The sequence below is a fragment of the Orcinus orca genome, chromosome 10 (genome assembly GCF_937001465.1).
Source record: "Orcinus orca chromosome 10, mOrcOrc1.1, whole genome shotgun sequence".
Lineage (NCBI taxonomy): Eukaryota > Metazoa > Chordata > Mammalia > Artiodactyla > Delphinidae > Orcinus > Orcinus orca.
The window spans coordinates 51161433-51179765 of NC_064568.1; the positions used below are offsets into that span (position 1 = coordinate 51161433).

The 18333-nt window shown below is 36.9% G+C and overlaps 1 protein-coding gene across 50 annotated transcripts in view; it reads left to right on the forward strand.

Annotated features, from left to right (window-relative positions):
• Positions 1 to 18333, forward strand: part of CLASP2 (cytoplasmic linker associated protein 2) — a 177813-nt gene that overhangs the window by 127942 nt on the left and 31538 nt on the right. For 18 of the 50 annotated variants that reach the window (XM_033405508.2, XM_033405500.2, XM_049715855.1 and 15 more), the window contains 5 exons: positions 777 to 800; positions 2140 to 2384; positions 4491 to 4554; positions 15545 to 15708; positions 16559 to 16637. In XM_033405508.2, the coding sequence (XP_033261399.1) occupies positions 777 to 800; positions 2140 to 2384; positions 4491 to 4554; positions 15545 to 15708; positions 16559 to 16637 (576 nt within the window). Of the gene's footprint in view, positions 1 to 776; positions 801 to 2139; positions 2385 to 4490; positions 4555 to 15544; positions 15709 to 16558; positions 16638 to 16769; positions 16821 to 18333 lie in introns of all 50 variants that reach the window. The other 32 variants (XM_033405495.2, XM_049715852.1, XM_049715849.1 and 29 more) reach the window with 3 other exon arrangements.

An 18333-nucleotide genomic window follows, 5' to 3' on the forward strand; every position in this document is an offset into this window, starting at 1 on the left:
TATAATATATTAAATGTAATCACGTGCAGTTCTGTTCTAACAGTCTGTATGTGCTGAATTTTTCTCTTTACCTTAGCCATCTGATTTTTCTAATCAGTACAACTAAGTAGGAACTTTGTTCTCTTGAGCTTGGGACATATTGATCACATCTTCTTCTGGTGATACGTTTTAAATTTACTATTCCTCATCAGTGTATTTCTCAAATTATGTTTTTTAGTTTCTTGTAAATGGATGATTTACTAGTTAAATTCTGCTCGCATAAATTTTATGAATTGAATGGATTATTCTTGAACTATTACTTGTTTTAAGATGTTGTATTTGATTTATATGAGGAATATTTAGCCACCAGGGCTAAAAGCTGAATCCCAATCATTTGATTGTGAATACTTCCATTATTTGCATAACATAGATATTCCAGTTATAACTATCAGTTTTTAGGAAAAGACTATCCAACTATTAAGTCTAATTGGACCTAGGGAAAATCATAGAAATAAAATTAACTTTGGAAACAACAAAAGGATCCAAATAGGAAGAAGACTTGAGTTTCTTTGGAAAACTGGTTATGGGAGTATTTCTGTAGCTTAGATTTTTTTCTTTGGACTAAAGGATATTGACAAGTTAAAGATATATTCTCCTAATAAGCAGTTCTTATGTATCTATATATTTTAAAAGTTAATGTTTCTAATTATGGGCATTGTTTATGCCTACTTCACTGTGCTGTTTAGCAAAATGTTTTTCATTATTTTCAATTTTTCTCTTTAAAAATCTGCTCTCAGCTCTTAGGAGACATACGGACTAAGGTATAGACATTGCTGTTTTCTGACATCTTATGATACCATAACTTTTTTTTCTTTCCTTCATCAGTTTAACAGATGATAGTCTTCTATAAAAAATTCAAATGGAAGTAATAAAATCCTTAGATACACATCATTTTTCTGTATATATGATTATATGATTATCAGCAGGGAGATAGTGCTTAAACAGAGTGTCCTATGGGGGTTCTCATCCTTTAAGCCTGATTACTTTATACAAATGCGATGATGTCATCGACACTGATGTCTATAACAAAACTGGTCTTGAAGACCAACACAGGAAATACCACATTTTTGCCATTCTAAATTAAGTTGGTGCCTCTAAAATCAATTTAGTGATGGGAATGTCATTATAAAACTATTTTTAATTGAGTTCAAATTATATTTCTTTTAGATTTTAAACTTGGAGAATTTAAGTCACCTGGAGCTGTGTAAAATTATTGTGCTTAAATGTTTCTTAGAAATATCCACTGCTCACCAGCCTAAATTCAAATATCAGGTTACATAAAGATTTATAATTCTTCCAAAGAAATCTCAAATAAGCTATTTATTCTGTCTCATTTCACTTTTAATATTCAAAGTAAAATTAGCAGTTACATTTATTAAATAATAAGCTTCAGATGTAAAGAAATCAAAGGAATCTAAATATGCTTTCTCATAAATATTGAAATAGACAGTATAGACACATTGGGAAGAACATGGAGGACCCTCCAGGAGCTTGCCTCCTAAAAGGAAGAGTAAGCAAAACAGGCTGTCATCATTCTCTGTATTTTACTTCTCTAGGAAATGTCAGGGTTGCATACAAGAGAAGAAAGAGTGGCAAGACAAGTGATAGTAGAAGTGAAAGGAGAATAGAGGAAAGAGAAGGTTGAGAGACAGAAGAAATAGAACTTTACATGGGGAAAAATGTTTTTCTGATCCATTGCCCATTTTCTGATCCATTCTCATCCTTTAAAAAGGTAGTAATTTCTTCTTAACAACTCAGAATTCGTTTATACTCTTGTAGTTCTTTTTGGTTTTCCTGAAAAAAGAAAAGGAAGAACCCCATGTTTTTAGTGCTCCCCACTTTACATATCTGACTTCCATACAGTAGTCTTATTCTGCTTTTATCACTCGCCATAGTTAAAGAATATTTCATCATCTACTAACTCCTAAAACATGTTTTTTGAAGAAAAACTAAATATCAACATTTTATTATTACAATGATTAGCAGCATGCTTTACACTGATTTTTAAACAAAAACCAGTCTTTTTATGGTCAGTAGAAATTTGTGAAATACCAGCATATTATTTTAGCTACCACTAATGAGAGTCTTTATGTGTAACAGAAAAAACCTGCTCGAAGAAGATATGAATCATATGGGATGCATTCAGATGATGATGCCAACAGCGATGCATCCAGTGCTTGTTCAGAACGCTCCTATAGCTCTCGGAATGGTAGTATTCCTACATACATGAGGCAGACAGAAGATGTGGCAGAAGTCCTCAACAGATGTGCTAGCTCCAACTGGTCAGAAAGGAAAGAAGGCCTCCTGGGTCTGCAGAACTTACTAAAAAATCAGAGAACGCTAAGGTGAGTTATATTGTCTTTAAAATAATTGTCCTGTCTGGTTAGGACAGGACAATTGACTTGACTTGACTTTTTCATAACACTTTAAAGATACTGGTATGGGCTCATACGTGTCCTGAATTCAGAAGGTGGCATCAAAATATTTTCCCAAGCCTTAATCCTTTAGGACCATCTATACTATTGTTACTTTTAAAAGTTTTAATTAACTTGCTCTATTTAAAGAAACTTTCTAAAAGGAAACTTTTTATTCACAAATAGATGTTAAATGAAAAATGTTATTAATTTTTTTAATGAAAATAAATAATAAAATATGCATAATATTAAAGCTGACTCATTATTAAAATTCATTCCTGATAACTTTTTCAGTGAGACGAAAGAATATTTATGCTCATTTGGAAATGAAGGTATATTCTTGATGTTTGTGTAATATTTGGATCTTGGTATAATATGAAATGGATTTGGAGTGAATTTCTCTAAGAACAGAAATTTAGGGACTTCCCTGGTGGTCCAGTGGTTAAGACTCCACGCTTGCACTGCAGTGGGTGTGGGTTTGATCCCTGGTCGGGCAACTAAGATCCCCCATACTGTGTGGTGTGGCCAAAAAATAAATAAAGTTAAAAAAAAAATGTTTATATTGGTTTTTAGTTGGGTTTGATTCGGTTTCCTTTCCTAATGGCTTTTGCTTGCTTTTCCTCTCTAAATTCTTTATTTTTTTTAATGTATTTTATTTATTTTATTTTCATCTGCGTTGGGTCTTCGTTGCTGTGTGTGGACTTTCTCTAGTTGTGGCAAGAGGGGGCTACTCTTTGTTGTGGTGCGCGGGCTTCTCATCGTGGTAGCTTCTCTTGTCATGGAGCACGGGCTCTAGGTGCGCAGGCTTCAGTAGTTGTGGCACGCGGGCTCAGTAGTTGTGGCACGTGGGCTCAGTAGTTGTGGCACGCGGGCTTCGTTGCTCTGCGAAATGTGGGATCTTCCCGGGCCAGGGCTTGAACCCATGTCCCCTGCATTGGCAGGCGGATTCTTAACCACTGCGCCACCAGGGAAGCCCCTCTTTATTGTTTTTTATCTGTGTAATGTTTTAAATCTCTATGGTCTATCCCTTTAAGAACATAGTTTTAGAAAATTCGTAAGTTTGATTTCAGGTATCAAGTCAGGAAGTGGCCCACTATTTTCCACCACACTCAGAGTTTGATTTACTAGCTGTTTATTTTGGGAAGTATTAGAACTATATAATTTAAAATAAGTGTTTATCTATAAACTTCCTAATATATTTTAATGCTTTCATGTCACAGTTCGTGAATCACTACAATAAAGCATCATACTGTTGTTCCCAACCCCATCAAGATTAGATTAGTATTAGGTTCAGTATATCATTTTAAATGGCAAGGAAATAGTCATAGTTTAGAAAGATTTTAGCCCTCAGGTGGCAAAATTTAAGAAAACATCATAGCATTTAAAAGGATAAGATTCATGTGCTGGGAATGTCATCTGTATACTTTCCTCTGTTGTGCTTACATTAATGAAGTACAGTTGTATTTCTTTTCATATAACTTTCAACCTTTAAAATAGTGTCTGTTACTACAGAATTATTGTTGCATTTGATAAATTTGTATTTAGCCCTGACTAGTAAATCCCACTAATTTTTCATTTAGGAGGGATGATTTTTTTTAGCTTTTTTTTTTTTTTTAAGAAGCCCAGTTATATGTAAGATCACTTTTTTTTTTTTTTTTTTTTTTTTTTTAAGGCTGTGTTCGGTCTTCGTTGCTGCACACTGCTTTCTCTAGTTGTGGCGAGCGGGGGCTACCCTTAATTGTAGTGTGCGGGCTTCTCGCTGGAGTGGCTTCTCTTGTTGCAGAGCACGGGCTCTAGGCGAGCGGGCTTCAGTAGTTGTGGCTCTCAGGCTCTAGAGCGCAGGCTCAGTAGTTGTGGCGCACGGGCTTAGTTGCTCTGCGACATGTGGGATCTTCCCAGACCAGGGCTCAAACCCGTGTCCCCTACATTGGCAGGTGGATTCTTAACCACTGCGCCACTAGGGAAGTCCCCGTAAGGTCACTTTTAAATGACTTCTTCGTACAGCAAGATATTAATTCCACTTTATTATTTTGACAGTCGAGTTGAACTGAAAAGATTATGTGAAATTTTCACAAGAATGTTTGCTGATCCTCATGGCAAGGTATGTTTTAGTATTTAAGATTACTCCTATAAGGTGTCATTATTGTATTGCCCCAAAAAAGAAGTGAATAATAACAAAAAACTATAAGCCATTTTTGCTTTGTTATTGCTCTAAAATGGCAATGACCTTTTCAAACATAATTGAAATTGAGTATTTGATATCATACTTAATTTAGAAATTGCTCTCTAGTAACTGTTTAAGCTTCTCCAAAGAGAGATTATCTAAGACTATAAACTGAAGAATATATAGTAACATGCAAAACTCTTATACACTTAGGGTGAGTATTTGTATTTCTAAAAACATTTTACTATTTGTAAAGGAAATAATTGGGGTAAGTTGAAAAAATTTGCCAACTTTTTATTCAGTTTCCTTCTCTATTAACATAAATATATTCTTAAAAGAGCAATTTTGTAGAAAAGAATTGCCATTAAATAACAAAAAGCACAAAATATGGCTTCACCCATAGTTTGTTAGTAATATAAAAGAAGCATTTCATATATTGAAATAGTTCATAAAAATCATCAGAACTTTGTTTAGTTTTTAATGTGGATTAAAATGTATTTAAGTACTTTTGCATAGTCTGCATGTATACTGTGAAATTTTGCTTTAAAATGTAAAATTTTGTTGTAAAATGGACTCATTTATTCTGTTTTCAGCAGTGTGTTTGACAATGGTGAAACTTTATTCAGTATCTTCCTTTAGGACACCAGGTGTCTACATGAGAATTTCTAACCTGAGTGAGAGGGAGATGTGGAACGGAAATCATAAGAAAGATATTAACAAATTTCACTTTATTGTTTTTTTTAATTGTCTTCACTTTATTGTTGCACATGTCATTTCCCCCTCATTTTTTTTTCTGTTTTCAATATTTTCATTACTTGTGACACTACTTAAAGATACTAAAATCCTACTCTATACATAAACTGAAATCCAGCTAAGAATTATAAATTGCTTGTACTTTAACTTCTAAAGATTATCCTTTTATCAGAAGGTATATTTATTTTATCCAAGAATGCAAGATCCCATTAAAGACAAAGATTAAAGTACACTAAGTTTATAACTTTCAAACTGAGCATGTAGATAACCATACCATTTTATACTGATATTGCTACCACTAATTACAGCTGTAGGAATTGCTTTAATGGAAAAATTTCTGTAAATCCTGAACAAATTAGCTGTTGACATTTTTTGTTAGCAGTATGAGCCAAAGGACAAGACAATTATGATCTGGGTGGACCTGTTTTATTAAATGATGTTTTAATTAATAATCTCTACAACTTTTAAAAATAGAGTTTTAAAACATCTTCAAAAGTAATATAATTCATCTCTGCTGGAAGGTATGAGAGTGTAAGGCTAGATTATTTCTTGAAGTCACAGTTTTTAATTTTTTGTTAGGACAATAATGCAATTTAGTTGGATCCTAGGATTTGCACAGTAATAAAGAGAAACACTTTTTTAAAAAGTCTCTTGAAGAAAAAATTTTTTAAATAAAGTGAATGTCAAAAGTTAAAAAAAAGTCTCTTGAAGATCAAGTAGGAAAACCAAGTTTGATGTTGGTGAAAGCACAGATGTTTGGCCTCCCTTAGTAGATGCAGAGAACCAGCCACAATCCTTCCGAGAGAAGACTTTTTTTTTTTCTGTGGGATTTTATAAGAACATACAATTCTTATTGATCCATTGGCTTTGTTTGTTTGGTTTTGTTTTTTTGGTTAATTCAGTGAATACACATGTAAAGGGAAGATTATTTTTAATTCGTTTTTGTTTAGCTTTTGTTTGGTGATTGTCCATCAGGGACTCTACCAGTAATGTAATTCATTAAGAATAAACTGGATAGGGGCTTCCCTGGTGGCACAGTGGTTGAGAGTCCGCCTGCCGATGCAGGGGACACGGGTTGGTGCCCCGGTCCGGGAAGACCCCACATGCCGCGGAGCGGCTGGGCCCGTGAGCCATGGCCACTGAGCCTGCGCATCCGGAGCCTGTGCTCTGCAGCGGGAGAGGCCACAGCAGTGAGAGGCCCGCGTAACACACATACACACAAAAAAAGAATAAACTGGATATATCACCATACTGTGCTGAGTTAAAAATATCAGGGTTTGATTTGAGCTTTTGCATCATATCCTTATATTATTAAAATAGTAGATATCCCCCCCTTTTTAATTTTATAAAGTACTAACAGTCCAATCATTGGATCAAGCAGCTGTTCTTGATGCTTTCTTTTCTTTCCAAGTAAAATTTTGTTCTCTATCAAGAGTTGGCCTTTTTTGTTTGTTTGTTTTTCCCTATAAAGGGCCAGGTAGTAAATATTTGTAGCTTTGTGGGCCATAATGATCTCTGTCAGAACTACTGAACTCTGCCATTATAGCACAAAGGTACCTATAGACAATATCTAAACAAATGGCCATGGCTGGGTTGCCATAAAACTTTACTTATGAACATTGAAATTTTTATTTTCATAAAATTTTCTGTCACGAAATAGCCTTTTCTTTTGATTAAAAAAAATTTTTTTTAAAGGTAAAACCATTTTTAACTCTGAGACCATAGTTTCCCGACCCCTGCTCTATACAGTCAACTCTGGTCATTGACACTAAAATAGAAATATGTTCAAGAACCTCTGCTCATGCTCATGCCACTGGTTGAAAGTTAAGACTGTTGAAGGGAAACAATGTACTGGCCCCTGCTGGGTGAAATCAGCCCTGTTACTCCTGTATATTGTGCCATTCTCCATTTCTGATCTGTGATTTTTGTCTAAAAACCCAGTGCTGCCTTTCCTCTTCCTCTAGTTTTTTTCTTCTGTCCTCCACAGAGACTGTGTCAGATAGTCTTTCCTCAGAACTCCATCCCTGTTCACCTCTCCACCCATCTCATGCCCCAAGCATATGTCCTGGCCTCTTAGCTTACCAAGAAGATAGAAGCCATCCAGCAGAAATTCCCATTTCCTGTCTCCAAACTGGCAAAGTTAACCGCACATAAGCCCATTCTTTCTACCTTTTCTTCTATGGAAATGGCAGGAGGTCTTACCGTGAAGCTGTTGGTAGCCACATAAACATGTACTCTGTTTTTTGCTAACATGATCTCATCTGCTTGGCCACCAGGAATTTTTCATAAATTTCAGTTTGCTGCTTGACATCCCTTTTTATTTTTCAACCTTGTGAGTTTATCCAGCGTATCTTTTCTGACACTTTAAGGAAAGGGATGTGGGAGAGGTGGAAGAGGGGTGTTTTCTGTTGTGCCTGATCCAGTCTTCCTCACAGTAGACACCCTCTCTTTTCAGACACTTATCTCTCTGCTTGTTTTACTTAGTGTTGCTTAGAGCATTGCCTTAGGCCCTCCTCTTTCACTTCTGTACCTTATCTGAAGCTTAAGTCACCCACTTTATCCTAATGACTCTCATATGGTACTTCCAGCCCACATTGTTCTCCTGCACTTACTTAGTTACATGCCTTTTGCTCATCTTAAACTACTTTTCCTCCTGCATTGCTTTATCTCATTAGATGAAACCACTATCCTCTCATTGCTCAAGTGAAGAATTTGGGCATTATTCTAGAAATTTACTCAGTCCTAATTGATTCAACCTTCTAAACATTTCCATTCTCGCTGCCAATTCAGGGCACAATCATCTTTGGCCAGCTGCACCTCCTCCCCACCTCCTATCCCTAAATTCTCTTCCACGCTGCATATTTGAATAACCTTTCTAAAAGGTAAATCTTCTCTACTAACTTAAAACCCTTCAGTGACTACTCATTACCCTCAAGAAAATATTCAAACAAAGCCTATCATTTTTGCTTGTCATTCCCTTCTCACTGTCACTCTCAATCCTGGAAACTACGTTCATTTCCCCAAATGTGCCACGTGCTTTTCCTCATAGCCTTGAAATAGGCCATCAAAGAGACTTCTCTTTTCTTCCTCAAGTGTGGGTTAGCTCTCCACTCTGAATTGGAATCACTTATCTGTAACCTTAACTATCCTGAAACTCACAGGGCAGAAATCATCTGAAGCCTTGACCCCAGAATGGGCCGTAGTGTTTAGGAGACACCTCATGCCTTGAGGTTGGTTGGGTGGGTTTTCCCATGTCCTTTTTTTTTTTTTTTTTTGCGGTACGCGGGCCTCTCACTGTTGTAGCCTCTCCTGTTGCGGAGCGCAGGCTCAGCGGCCATGGCTCACGGGCCCAGCCGCTCCGCAGCATGTGGGATCTTCCCGGACCGGGGCACGAACCCGTGTCCCCTGCATCGGCAGGCGGACTCTCAACCACTGTGCCACCAGGGAAGCCCTCCCATGTCCTTTTAAGTTGAAGTCAACTTAAAGCTGTGTTAACAGCTTCTGAATAGTAGCTGGCTTCCATGTTAACTGGAAGCTGTCCTTACTTCTCCCCAACATGATTGAGACCACCTGCTGTCCCCAACAGGTTACTTAGAGAACCAGGGTGTGAGCAGCAGCCCCATCTCCTTTCATCTAGGATCACCTCCAACCCCCAGAATGTTTCTCTTATATGTGTTAGAGTAAGCATCTGAGTCCAGCTGAAATATCAGGTGAGCTCCAATACACATCCCAGAAAGGAAGGGCTAGAAAAGAGCTTCTATTTCAACTTCTGAATACAGTTGAAATAGATGCTGGGTTTTTTCTGGGACAGGAGTAATGTGGTTGGTAAACAGTTCACAAGCTGAAATTATTTGATGTCCATAACTTGATAAATAAACTTTTTAAACTTTCAGATACTACGCATACAATCACAGTGTATGACTCTGTAAAACCTCTAAATATTTTTCTAAGAGAGGCAGTGCAATACAGTGATAACAACTATGGGTAGTGGAGCTAGATTGCTTGGGTTCAAATTCTGCCTCCATCACTTATTAGCAGTGTGTGCCTTGGTTTCTTAATCTGTAAAATAGAGTTAATAAGATTGCGATGATGATTAAATGAGTTAATATATGTAAAGCCCTTACAACACACCAAGCACTATATAAGTTTTTAAAAAATAAATAAGTTTGAAAAATTAAGGAATTCAGAGAAGATTTTTATTTTGATTGCTCTAGACCCATTTTTTCCTTCAAATGTAAGGAGTGTCAGATGCCAAAAGCTATCCCCTGTGATTCTGACATTTGACTCTGAAGGACCTACTTGAGAAGAGCCACCTTCACTAAAGTGCATGGTTTGATTTCACATTTTATGGTCTGTTTAGTCCTACCTCTTGAAGTCTTGAACATCTGGAGTAGGAATTCAATCAGTGGCTACTAAAATGCAACACAGTTGAGTGCCCTGCTTAGAAGGACATATCTGGTCTCCTGAAGAGTGTCTGCAGTCTTAGGATCAGGAGGCCAAAACATACATCTTACCTGGGGAAAATTAAAAGTTGTGGTATAGTTACTTTTTACCTCCAAACAATAGTAATTATTCCAAGCCTTCACAGAAATAATTTAACTTGTGAATGCATTGCTTCTGAAGAGGAAAAAAAAAAGATAAAAGAAAAATTCTAGATACTGTGCTTTAGAAGCAAATGTTTACACTGTACAGAAATTTTGGCAGGTGTCTATTAGTCTTAGATTTTTTCCAGAAGTTGAGCCTTAACAATAGTATGGTCTGGAAAAGAAGAGAGTTTTTGTTTGTTTTTTGTTTTTAAATTTCCTTGGCAAGATGAGAGAGAAGTATAGGAAAATCACATACTCTTATCCCATACTATTCATTTAACTCTTGTTTTAAAAACTATTTTGAGTTTATCGTAAAACTTTGAAAAACATTTGTCACTTTTATTTTCTAAGTGTTTTTATTCCATACAGGAACTTGGCATTGATGGCGACTAATTTGTGTGTTTTTCTTTTTTTTCTTTTTTTCCTTTTGCATGCTGTCCCCTGTGTTGGAACTCTCAATAGAGAGTAAGTTGGTTCAATATTTGTTGGAAACCTAACTTTACTGCATGACTGTGAAATTAACCCTTTTTCTCTGTTTTCTCTCCCGAAGAGTTCATGCAGTGTTGGACCCTTTGCAATCCACGAAATGCTATTTGCAGTTATGCAAACTGTCATTCTGTTTGGAGATGTGCTTTTTAATCTACTAATTAATCTAATTTGATTATGTTCTTCTGTTCTATATTGGATGACTGGCACACCTAAGATATAAGAGGTTAAGAAAAGGCTGCCTCAATTGTAATAGCTCAAATATTATAATTTTCCAATAAACTACAGTTATAAATAGATTCCATTGAAGGTTGGTTTCATTGAATTATTAAAAAAGTAATTCCCAAGTTTCACAATTAATTTTTTTAATTGAATTCCAACCTCCACATATGAGCTTTCTAATAGTCTATTAATGGCATTCCACAAAAGCAAACAGGGCTGTTTAAGGAGCAGTGATTCTCAGCTTTCTGTTCTGAAATCAAATTTTTAGCCCTAGTACTATATTAATGTGTCCACTTTCCTCTTTCTCCTTTAATCATAGATAAGGAAATGGGAGAATATCAACATCTGACAGTGAACTCTCTGTGATAGGGCAGTCAAGTAAGAAATTTTATGCAAAATTTCCAATGTATATTTTGGATGGATATATATATATATATGCATATATTTATCATTTAGTAAGTACCATTGATAAGATATAAGTATTTTGAAAAATATAGTATAATTCTATATATAGGGTACCATAAATAACATGTCTACATTTTTATTCAGTTATACTCACATTTTATCTAATCAAAAGAAATTTCTACTTTTGATTAGAGACTCAGAGAAGTCTTTTTTAAGAAAATAGCAATTCAGATCTTGACAGGAACATAAACTTTGGATTATGTCCGGATGAGAAGAAAGGGCCTTCCCGGCGTGACTAGCCTGAGTCCAGAGAAGTGGGAGATGTCAGAAAGACTATAGGAAAGAAAAAGAAAATCTTGGCTGCCATGAAAGGAAGGTCTTACATATCTTCCCTTGCATTGAGAAAAAGGGTTGGCCACCAATTGCAGGGTAAGGTTTATTTACTTATGAGGAAATTCTTACTCTTTAAGGAACTTTTCCTGCACATTCATTGAACAACATTTTTGTGTGTGTGTGTGTGGTACGCGGGCCTCTCACTGTTGTGGCCTCTCCCGTTGCGGAGCACAGGCTCCGGACGCGCAGGCTCAGCGGCCATGGCTGACGGGCCCAGACGGGCCCAGCCGCTCCGCGGCATGTGGGATCCTCCCGGACCGGGGCATGAACCCGCGTCCCCTGCATCGGCAGGTGGACTCTCAACCACTGCGCCACCAGGGACGCCCTGAACAACTTTTTAATTTGGTCCTCAGCCTCTGATAACTTCAGGCTTTGTTCTAATTGGTGATACAAGACTAAAAAATATATAGTCTTTTTTCTCAAATGTTATATATTCCAGATGGGAAGATGATATAAATTCAGAAAAAGTGAAATAGCACCATAAAGCTAGCCCCACTACAAGTTCCAAGTAGGGATGATCAGTGGCTATTATCTAAAGAGGTCCAAGAAGCTTTTTGGCTGGGTCTTGAGTGGTAAGCTTTGTAGGAAGTCATGCACTTTGTGTAAATAGGGGGATTAGGGAGTGTGGTAGAAAATGCAGAGTGTGTGTGAGATGTGTTCAGGGACAAAGAGTTTATGTTGCCAAAGGGTCCAGCATGAGTCTGGAGAGTTAGAACTTCGTCTAAGCCTTGGAGACATTATTCTATAGACAGTGAAGGGACATGAAAGGATTTCGTTTCTATCAAAAGAGTGATGTCACAATCTGATAATGAGAAAGAAGTATGAGTTGGCCAGCCGTCTGTTTTGTAAATAAAGTTTTATTGGAACACAGCTGTGCTCACTTGTTTGCATAATGTCTATGGCCGTGCTATGATGACAGAGCTGAGTAGTTGTGACACACTATATGGCCTGCAAAGCCTAGGATATTTACTTTCTGGCCTGTTACAGAAATCCAGACTTGAGGTCAGAAAGAATTGGTGCCTACGATGATGTTGTGATCAACAGATTTGAGGAAGGCCAAAAGTGAGAGCTATTCTAGAGGTTATTTTGGGGCCTAGTAGGCTAGGACAGAGAGGCCCTGTCAAGGAAGTCATACTTTCGGTGAAAAGAGAATCAGGATGAAGACTGGCTCTTACATCTCTCCTTATTTAGAATGCAAAAGGAAAATGCCTGGTAAAAAGAATGAAAGAAGGAAGGGAGATAATAAGAGGAAAAACAGTGTCAAGCTACAGAATGGCTAAGCATGCTAAGCTAATGAAAAAGCTATTATATATCACGATTAGAAGATAATTGATGGGTGCAATAGGATGGAAATTGAAGGAGAAATTCTTGAGACAGTGTCTTCTGCATCTGTAAACAAAGAATTTAGGTTGAGAATAAAAGAGTAAAGATAGAGGAGACCATACTTTAAAGAACAAGAATATAGAAAGCAAGATTAGTCTTAACAGAGGAATAAAATTGGCTCTTCCTTGGAGAAACGATTATGAGAAGGATAGCTGTAGAGGAAATCAAAGTGAGGGAAAAGTCAGTGGAGAATTTTATTATGAATGACAGTAAAGTAGATGAGGTAAGTTGTCTAGTAACAGAGCGGATGGAACACAACTAAAAACCAAGTGACTTAGCCATTGATTAGCTGTGGAAACCTTGGGAAGTCACTTAATTTTCTAGTTCTCAGTTTCCTGAGAACCAGATAAAATGGGAGGGTTGACTTGGGCATTCTAATGTCTATGATTTTCAAAATGGATTTTGGCATAGAGAAAGCTTAAAGTTGGACTCTTCAGGAAAATAGGCAAGAGTTGAAACAATAAGAGTGAAAGTGAACCAAAGAATTAGAGTGTTGTACTGGTAAACCATGTTTGAGAGGGGGCAGGAAGCCCTGATTTGTAATGTTTGTTATAAATTCTGAGGTGTAAATATTCCCACATGGCTGATTTCAAGCCACCAACCAGCTCACAATATTCCTGAATATTTAACATTTGACTTTCTAGGCAGGTACTGACTGACTCCAGGACATCACTTGACAGATTTGCCAGGTACCAATAAGAGTGAGTACTAGATTAGACACATGGACTTGTCGCAGAGCAGGTCTAGTGAAGTTCCTCAGCAGCGTTCAAGCCCTGAGGAGGGAGCCAGAGACAGTTTCAGTGAAGCTATGGGCCACGGGTTGTGGGTGGGGTTAGGACCGGAGTTAATGGTCTGCATTGTGAATAAGAACAGTGTTGAAGCAGGTACTTACTGCCTGGGGGTCAGAGGTAACAGAAAATTCAAAGTGGTCATAGTTTCTGCTTTTACAGACAGTATCTTGAGCAAGTAGCTAAAGTGTACTTTTTCTAACTCAGATTCAAATGTTGAAAAGCTTAGTTATAATTCTGATAGATAAAAATCCTTCATTTCTAACATAAGAAAAGAAAGGAGTTCATGTATAACTATATAAAGGAAATTCAAGAAATAAAATATATATTGAGAACAAAACTCTTTAATTTTCAAATTAGTGTAGTTACTTTGAGCTTAACTTTTGAAACCATAGTTTTTATAATCCATTGTGATTATAAATTATCTCATATAATACAACATGGCTGACATTGTCTTAAGAGCTTTTCCCTCTTTACCTAGAAATAAATTTTCCTGTATGATATTGAATTTATTGAGGAGATATAACCTTACCATATGTCACTTTTCCTTAGTTTTGTTTTGTTTTATTTAATTTTTTGGCTGTGCCACACGGCATGTGGGATCTTAGTTCCCCAACCAGGGATCGAACCCGTGCCCCCTGCAGTAGAAGCGTGGAGTCTTAACCACTGGACCACCAGGGAAGTCCCCATAAGTTTTTGTTTTTTGTTTTTTGTGGTACGCGGGCCTCTCACTGTTGTGGCCTTTCCCGTTGCGGAGCACAGGCTCCGGACACGCAGGCTCAGCGGCCATGGCTCACAGGCCCAGCAGCTCCACGGCATGTGGGATCCTCCCGGACCGGGGCACAAACCTGTGTCCCCTGCATCAGCAGGCGGACTCTCAACCACTGCGCCACCAGGGAAGCCTCCCCCATAAGTATTTTTTTTTTTTTTTGCGGTACGCGGGCCTCTCACTGCCGTGGCCTCTCCCGTTGCGGAGCACAGGCTCCGGACGCACAGGCTCAGCGGCCATGGCTCACGGACCCAGCCACTCCGCGGCACGTGGGATCCTCCCAGACCGGGACACGAACCCGTGTCCCCCGCATCCGCAGGCAGACTCTCAACCACTGCGCCACCAGGGAAGCCCCCCCATAAGTATTTTTAATGAGATAAAGCACTTAAGAATTTTAGCTTCCCTTCCCTTAAATTTTTCCTGAATCTTCCAAAAAGTTTCAAACTTGTAGATTAATATTGGAAACAGTATAAAACCCGTCAATAGAAATGGAGACTAATAGCATGCCATCTAGGACTTTTTAGAAATCATTAAAATGTAGATGTAGATTTGTATCCTGATTTTATTTATTTTAGGTACAGTTATAGTTATCCCAGGTCATTTAAAATTACTTTGGGGGCAGTTTTAATAAATAATATGTCTTATACCAAAAAATTTTGTGACCACTGACATTTTGAGAACTAAGAAGTCTCCAATTAGCACGTTATACCAAAATCATCTTATGTGTTAAGGTAGCTGTCAGCATAGTCGACCTCTGATTAACTCACTGCCACTCTTCCAAAGAGCTGGGGGCTGATGAGACCATAGGTAGTTCCTTGCCCTGAATTTCAGATAAAATAGATTGCAGTTTAAGCTGTGGCATCATTGACGACCTTAGGTGTGCCAGCCATTATAGCCAAAGTTTCTTTACCAAGTGATGCTGCATGGAATAGCTAATTGTCGAACTTCAGCAGAAGTTGGATAACAGTTCAGATGTACTCTTGTATCACAGAGTCCAATGAAAAGCAAGAGATTGTTTTTCCGCTTGGCTGCCAATCGCTGTGCCTCTGATTCCTGTATTCCTTTCTATTTCAGTTTTGAATTGATCATAGAGGTCAATATTTCCTCCTTTTTCTCCTCCCTCCCCCGTTTATCCACTGTAGGTGTTCAGCATGTTTTTGGAGACTTTAGTGGACTTCATACAAGTCCACAAAGATGATCTTCAAGATTGGTTGTTTGTACTGCTGACCCAACTACTAAAAAAAATGGGTGCTGATTTGCTTGGGTCTGTTCAAGCAAAAGTTCAGAAAGCCCTCGATGTTACAAGGTAAGATTTTCTTCATGTATTTCAAGTTTACCCGGTAGTAATCAAGAATATTTCGTTTCTTTGTTAAAAGTTCAGATTTCTGAGTCTTTTCAAACTATGTAGATTGCATGAGTTCCATTTGAAAATTATTGATGTTGCCCATTTACATGGTATATTTAATGCAACGTTGATCCTTAGTTCAAACACTGCATTTAATCTATTAAAAAATTTTATTAACATTGGTTGAGTAATTCAAGGTAGTGTTTTATTTTAATTAAGATGTAACTGCAAAGTAGAGTTGAAGATTTTATTCAGTCTAGTGTAAAGATAAAAATATTTTCTAAGTTTAAAAAGAATGTTTTATTATGCATTCTTTTTTCAGAAGATTTTGAACCAATGATATATTTCTACTTTCTTGTGTAGATTGTTGAAGTGACTTATTTCAAATATCCATTTACTAAGTTGAGGTGAGTCTAGAATTCAGATATTAGGTATGGAAACTTCTCTGATAATGTTGAACTTTAACATTACATTAAAGTTTAACATTACATTAAACTTTAACTAACATTTTTCTGATTAAATCTATAAATGAGGCAAGAGATCATTCTTTGCTATAGTGTTGCTTTTTAACCCCCTACAGGGGGTTAAATTTATTACAGGGTATAAATTCAGACGTTCAGATTCTTCTGGGAGTAGCTTTTATCGTATACTTTACCACATAGACTATATACCACATACAGGTGCTACTTCATGCATGCTTTCTGAATGACATTGTGTTTTGTTTGGTATTAAACATAATCTTCTGTTAAGTTTGCTAAATGTTTACTTGCTGGCTTAATTTTTATTTTATTTTGTTCTTTCCTTATTTCAGAGAATCTTTTCCAAATGATCTTCAGTTCAATATTCTAATGAGATTTACAGTTGATCAGACCCAGACACCAAGCTTGAAGGTAAAAATTTGAGGCCTTTTGATGACATTTTAAGGAACTGAAGTATTTTATTCATAAAGTTATGCTAATATTTGTATTTCTGTCACACAAGAAGCTGTTCAATCAGTGGATTTTGTTTTTATAAACTTTCAGACAGTCAAGCCAGCACTTCGGGACCAGCTTCACTCTTTTTGGAGTTCCAAGGTTTTTTCTGGTTTTGTTTTAATCTGCATTATTTCTTTTCTTAACTCTCTTTACAAACTGCAGTGTTTCAGATAATGTTTGTATGCATCTATATATTCAACTACTAACCTTTATAAGCCTATAAAGCATGCATGGATTTGATTTTAAATGTTATTTGATACCAGATTATCTTTTGGAGAAGCTTACTGGGGATACATGTTTAGAAGGCAACACAAGTATGGCCGCTAACCCTAAGCTGTTATGCAAACTCGCTCTATAAAATCTTATCTAATTTTATGTTTGTGATTTCCCAATCCTTTTTTTTTTTTTAAGTTAGGCATTTGAAGAGTTATTCTGGGCAAAATGTCAGTTTTGCCTATGTATTTCAGTAAGCAGAACTTTTTAAGTTTGATGTCAATGCTGTTCTCCAGTTCTTAACTGAAACAGTAACGTTTTTTTTCTTTTTGCAATGTGATTTTCTAATGTGTGCACAAAATTTAGATTCAGGATTAACTTCCTCCATTGTTATTAGCACACATTTTCTAGTTATTTTAAGTGAAAACTAGGTAGATTCCAATTTTTGATTAAAAATAATTATTTAACATAAAAGAAAAGATAATATAAAAGATCTGCCCTGAATTCTTTACTAAAGATGTTTCTTAGTGAGTTTTCTTAAATTAAAAAGAGGTTAAAGTCAGGGAAATAACAAGCATATGAGCATTTATAAGCCTTGTATTTTCTGCTCTATTCTGCACGAAGTATGTTTCTATATGCATTATTGCCTTGGACTGATTTTCCTTTAAGTTTCTGAATATGATTTTACCTTAAAATCACAATTATGTTTCTTACCAGGGTTGACTTATACTCAACATAATGTTATTTTCTCAGAACTGCTTTGTGAAAAAGGATCCATCTGTTTTGATTTTAAAAAGTGACCTGCAGAAAGAGAATAATTTACTTGATATTATTGATAAATACTGTTTAAACTTATTTTTTTGTCTAAGCCTAGCATAGGAATATAAAACTTACAATTTCCTATCATTATTGTTTATAATACATGATAAACTGTAAACTATGATAAGAGTTATGATTTAGGTACTGGTGGTAGGTATTCAAGTGCTGTTGAAAACATATGTTTCATGGCCCAGTAGAAATGGAGGTCTAAACCATTAGCTTAAGAAATAAGGGTGATAGGTGAGTTGAAGGAGAGAATAAAGTTGCTGAAGTCCTGAAGAGAAAGACAGTGGAAAACATATAATTAAAACATCATACTATTGGGGCTTCCCTGGTGGCGCAGTGGTTAAGAATCCACCTGCCAATGCAGGGGACACGGGTTCGAGCCCTGGTCCGGGAAGATCCCACGTGCCGTGGAGCAAGTCAGCCCGTGCACCACAACTACTGAACCTGCGCTCTAGAGCCCGCGAGCCACAACTACTGAGCCCACAAGCCACAACTACTGAAGCCCGTGCTCCTAGAGCCCATGCTCCACAACAAGAGAAACCACCGCAATGAGAAGCCCGCGCACCACAATGAA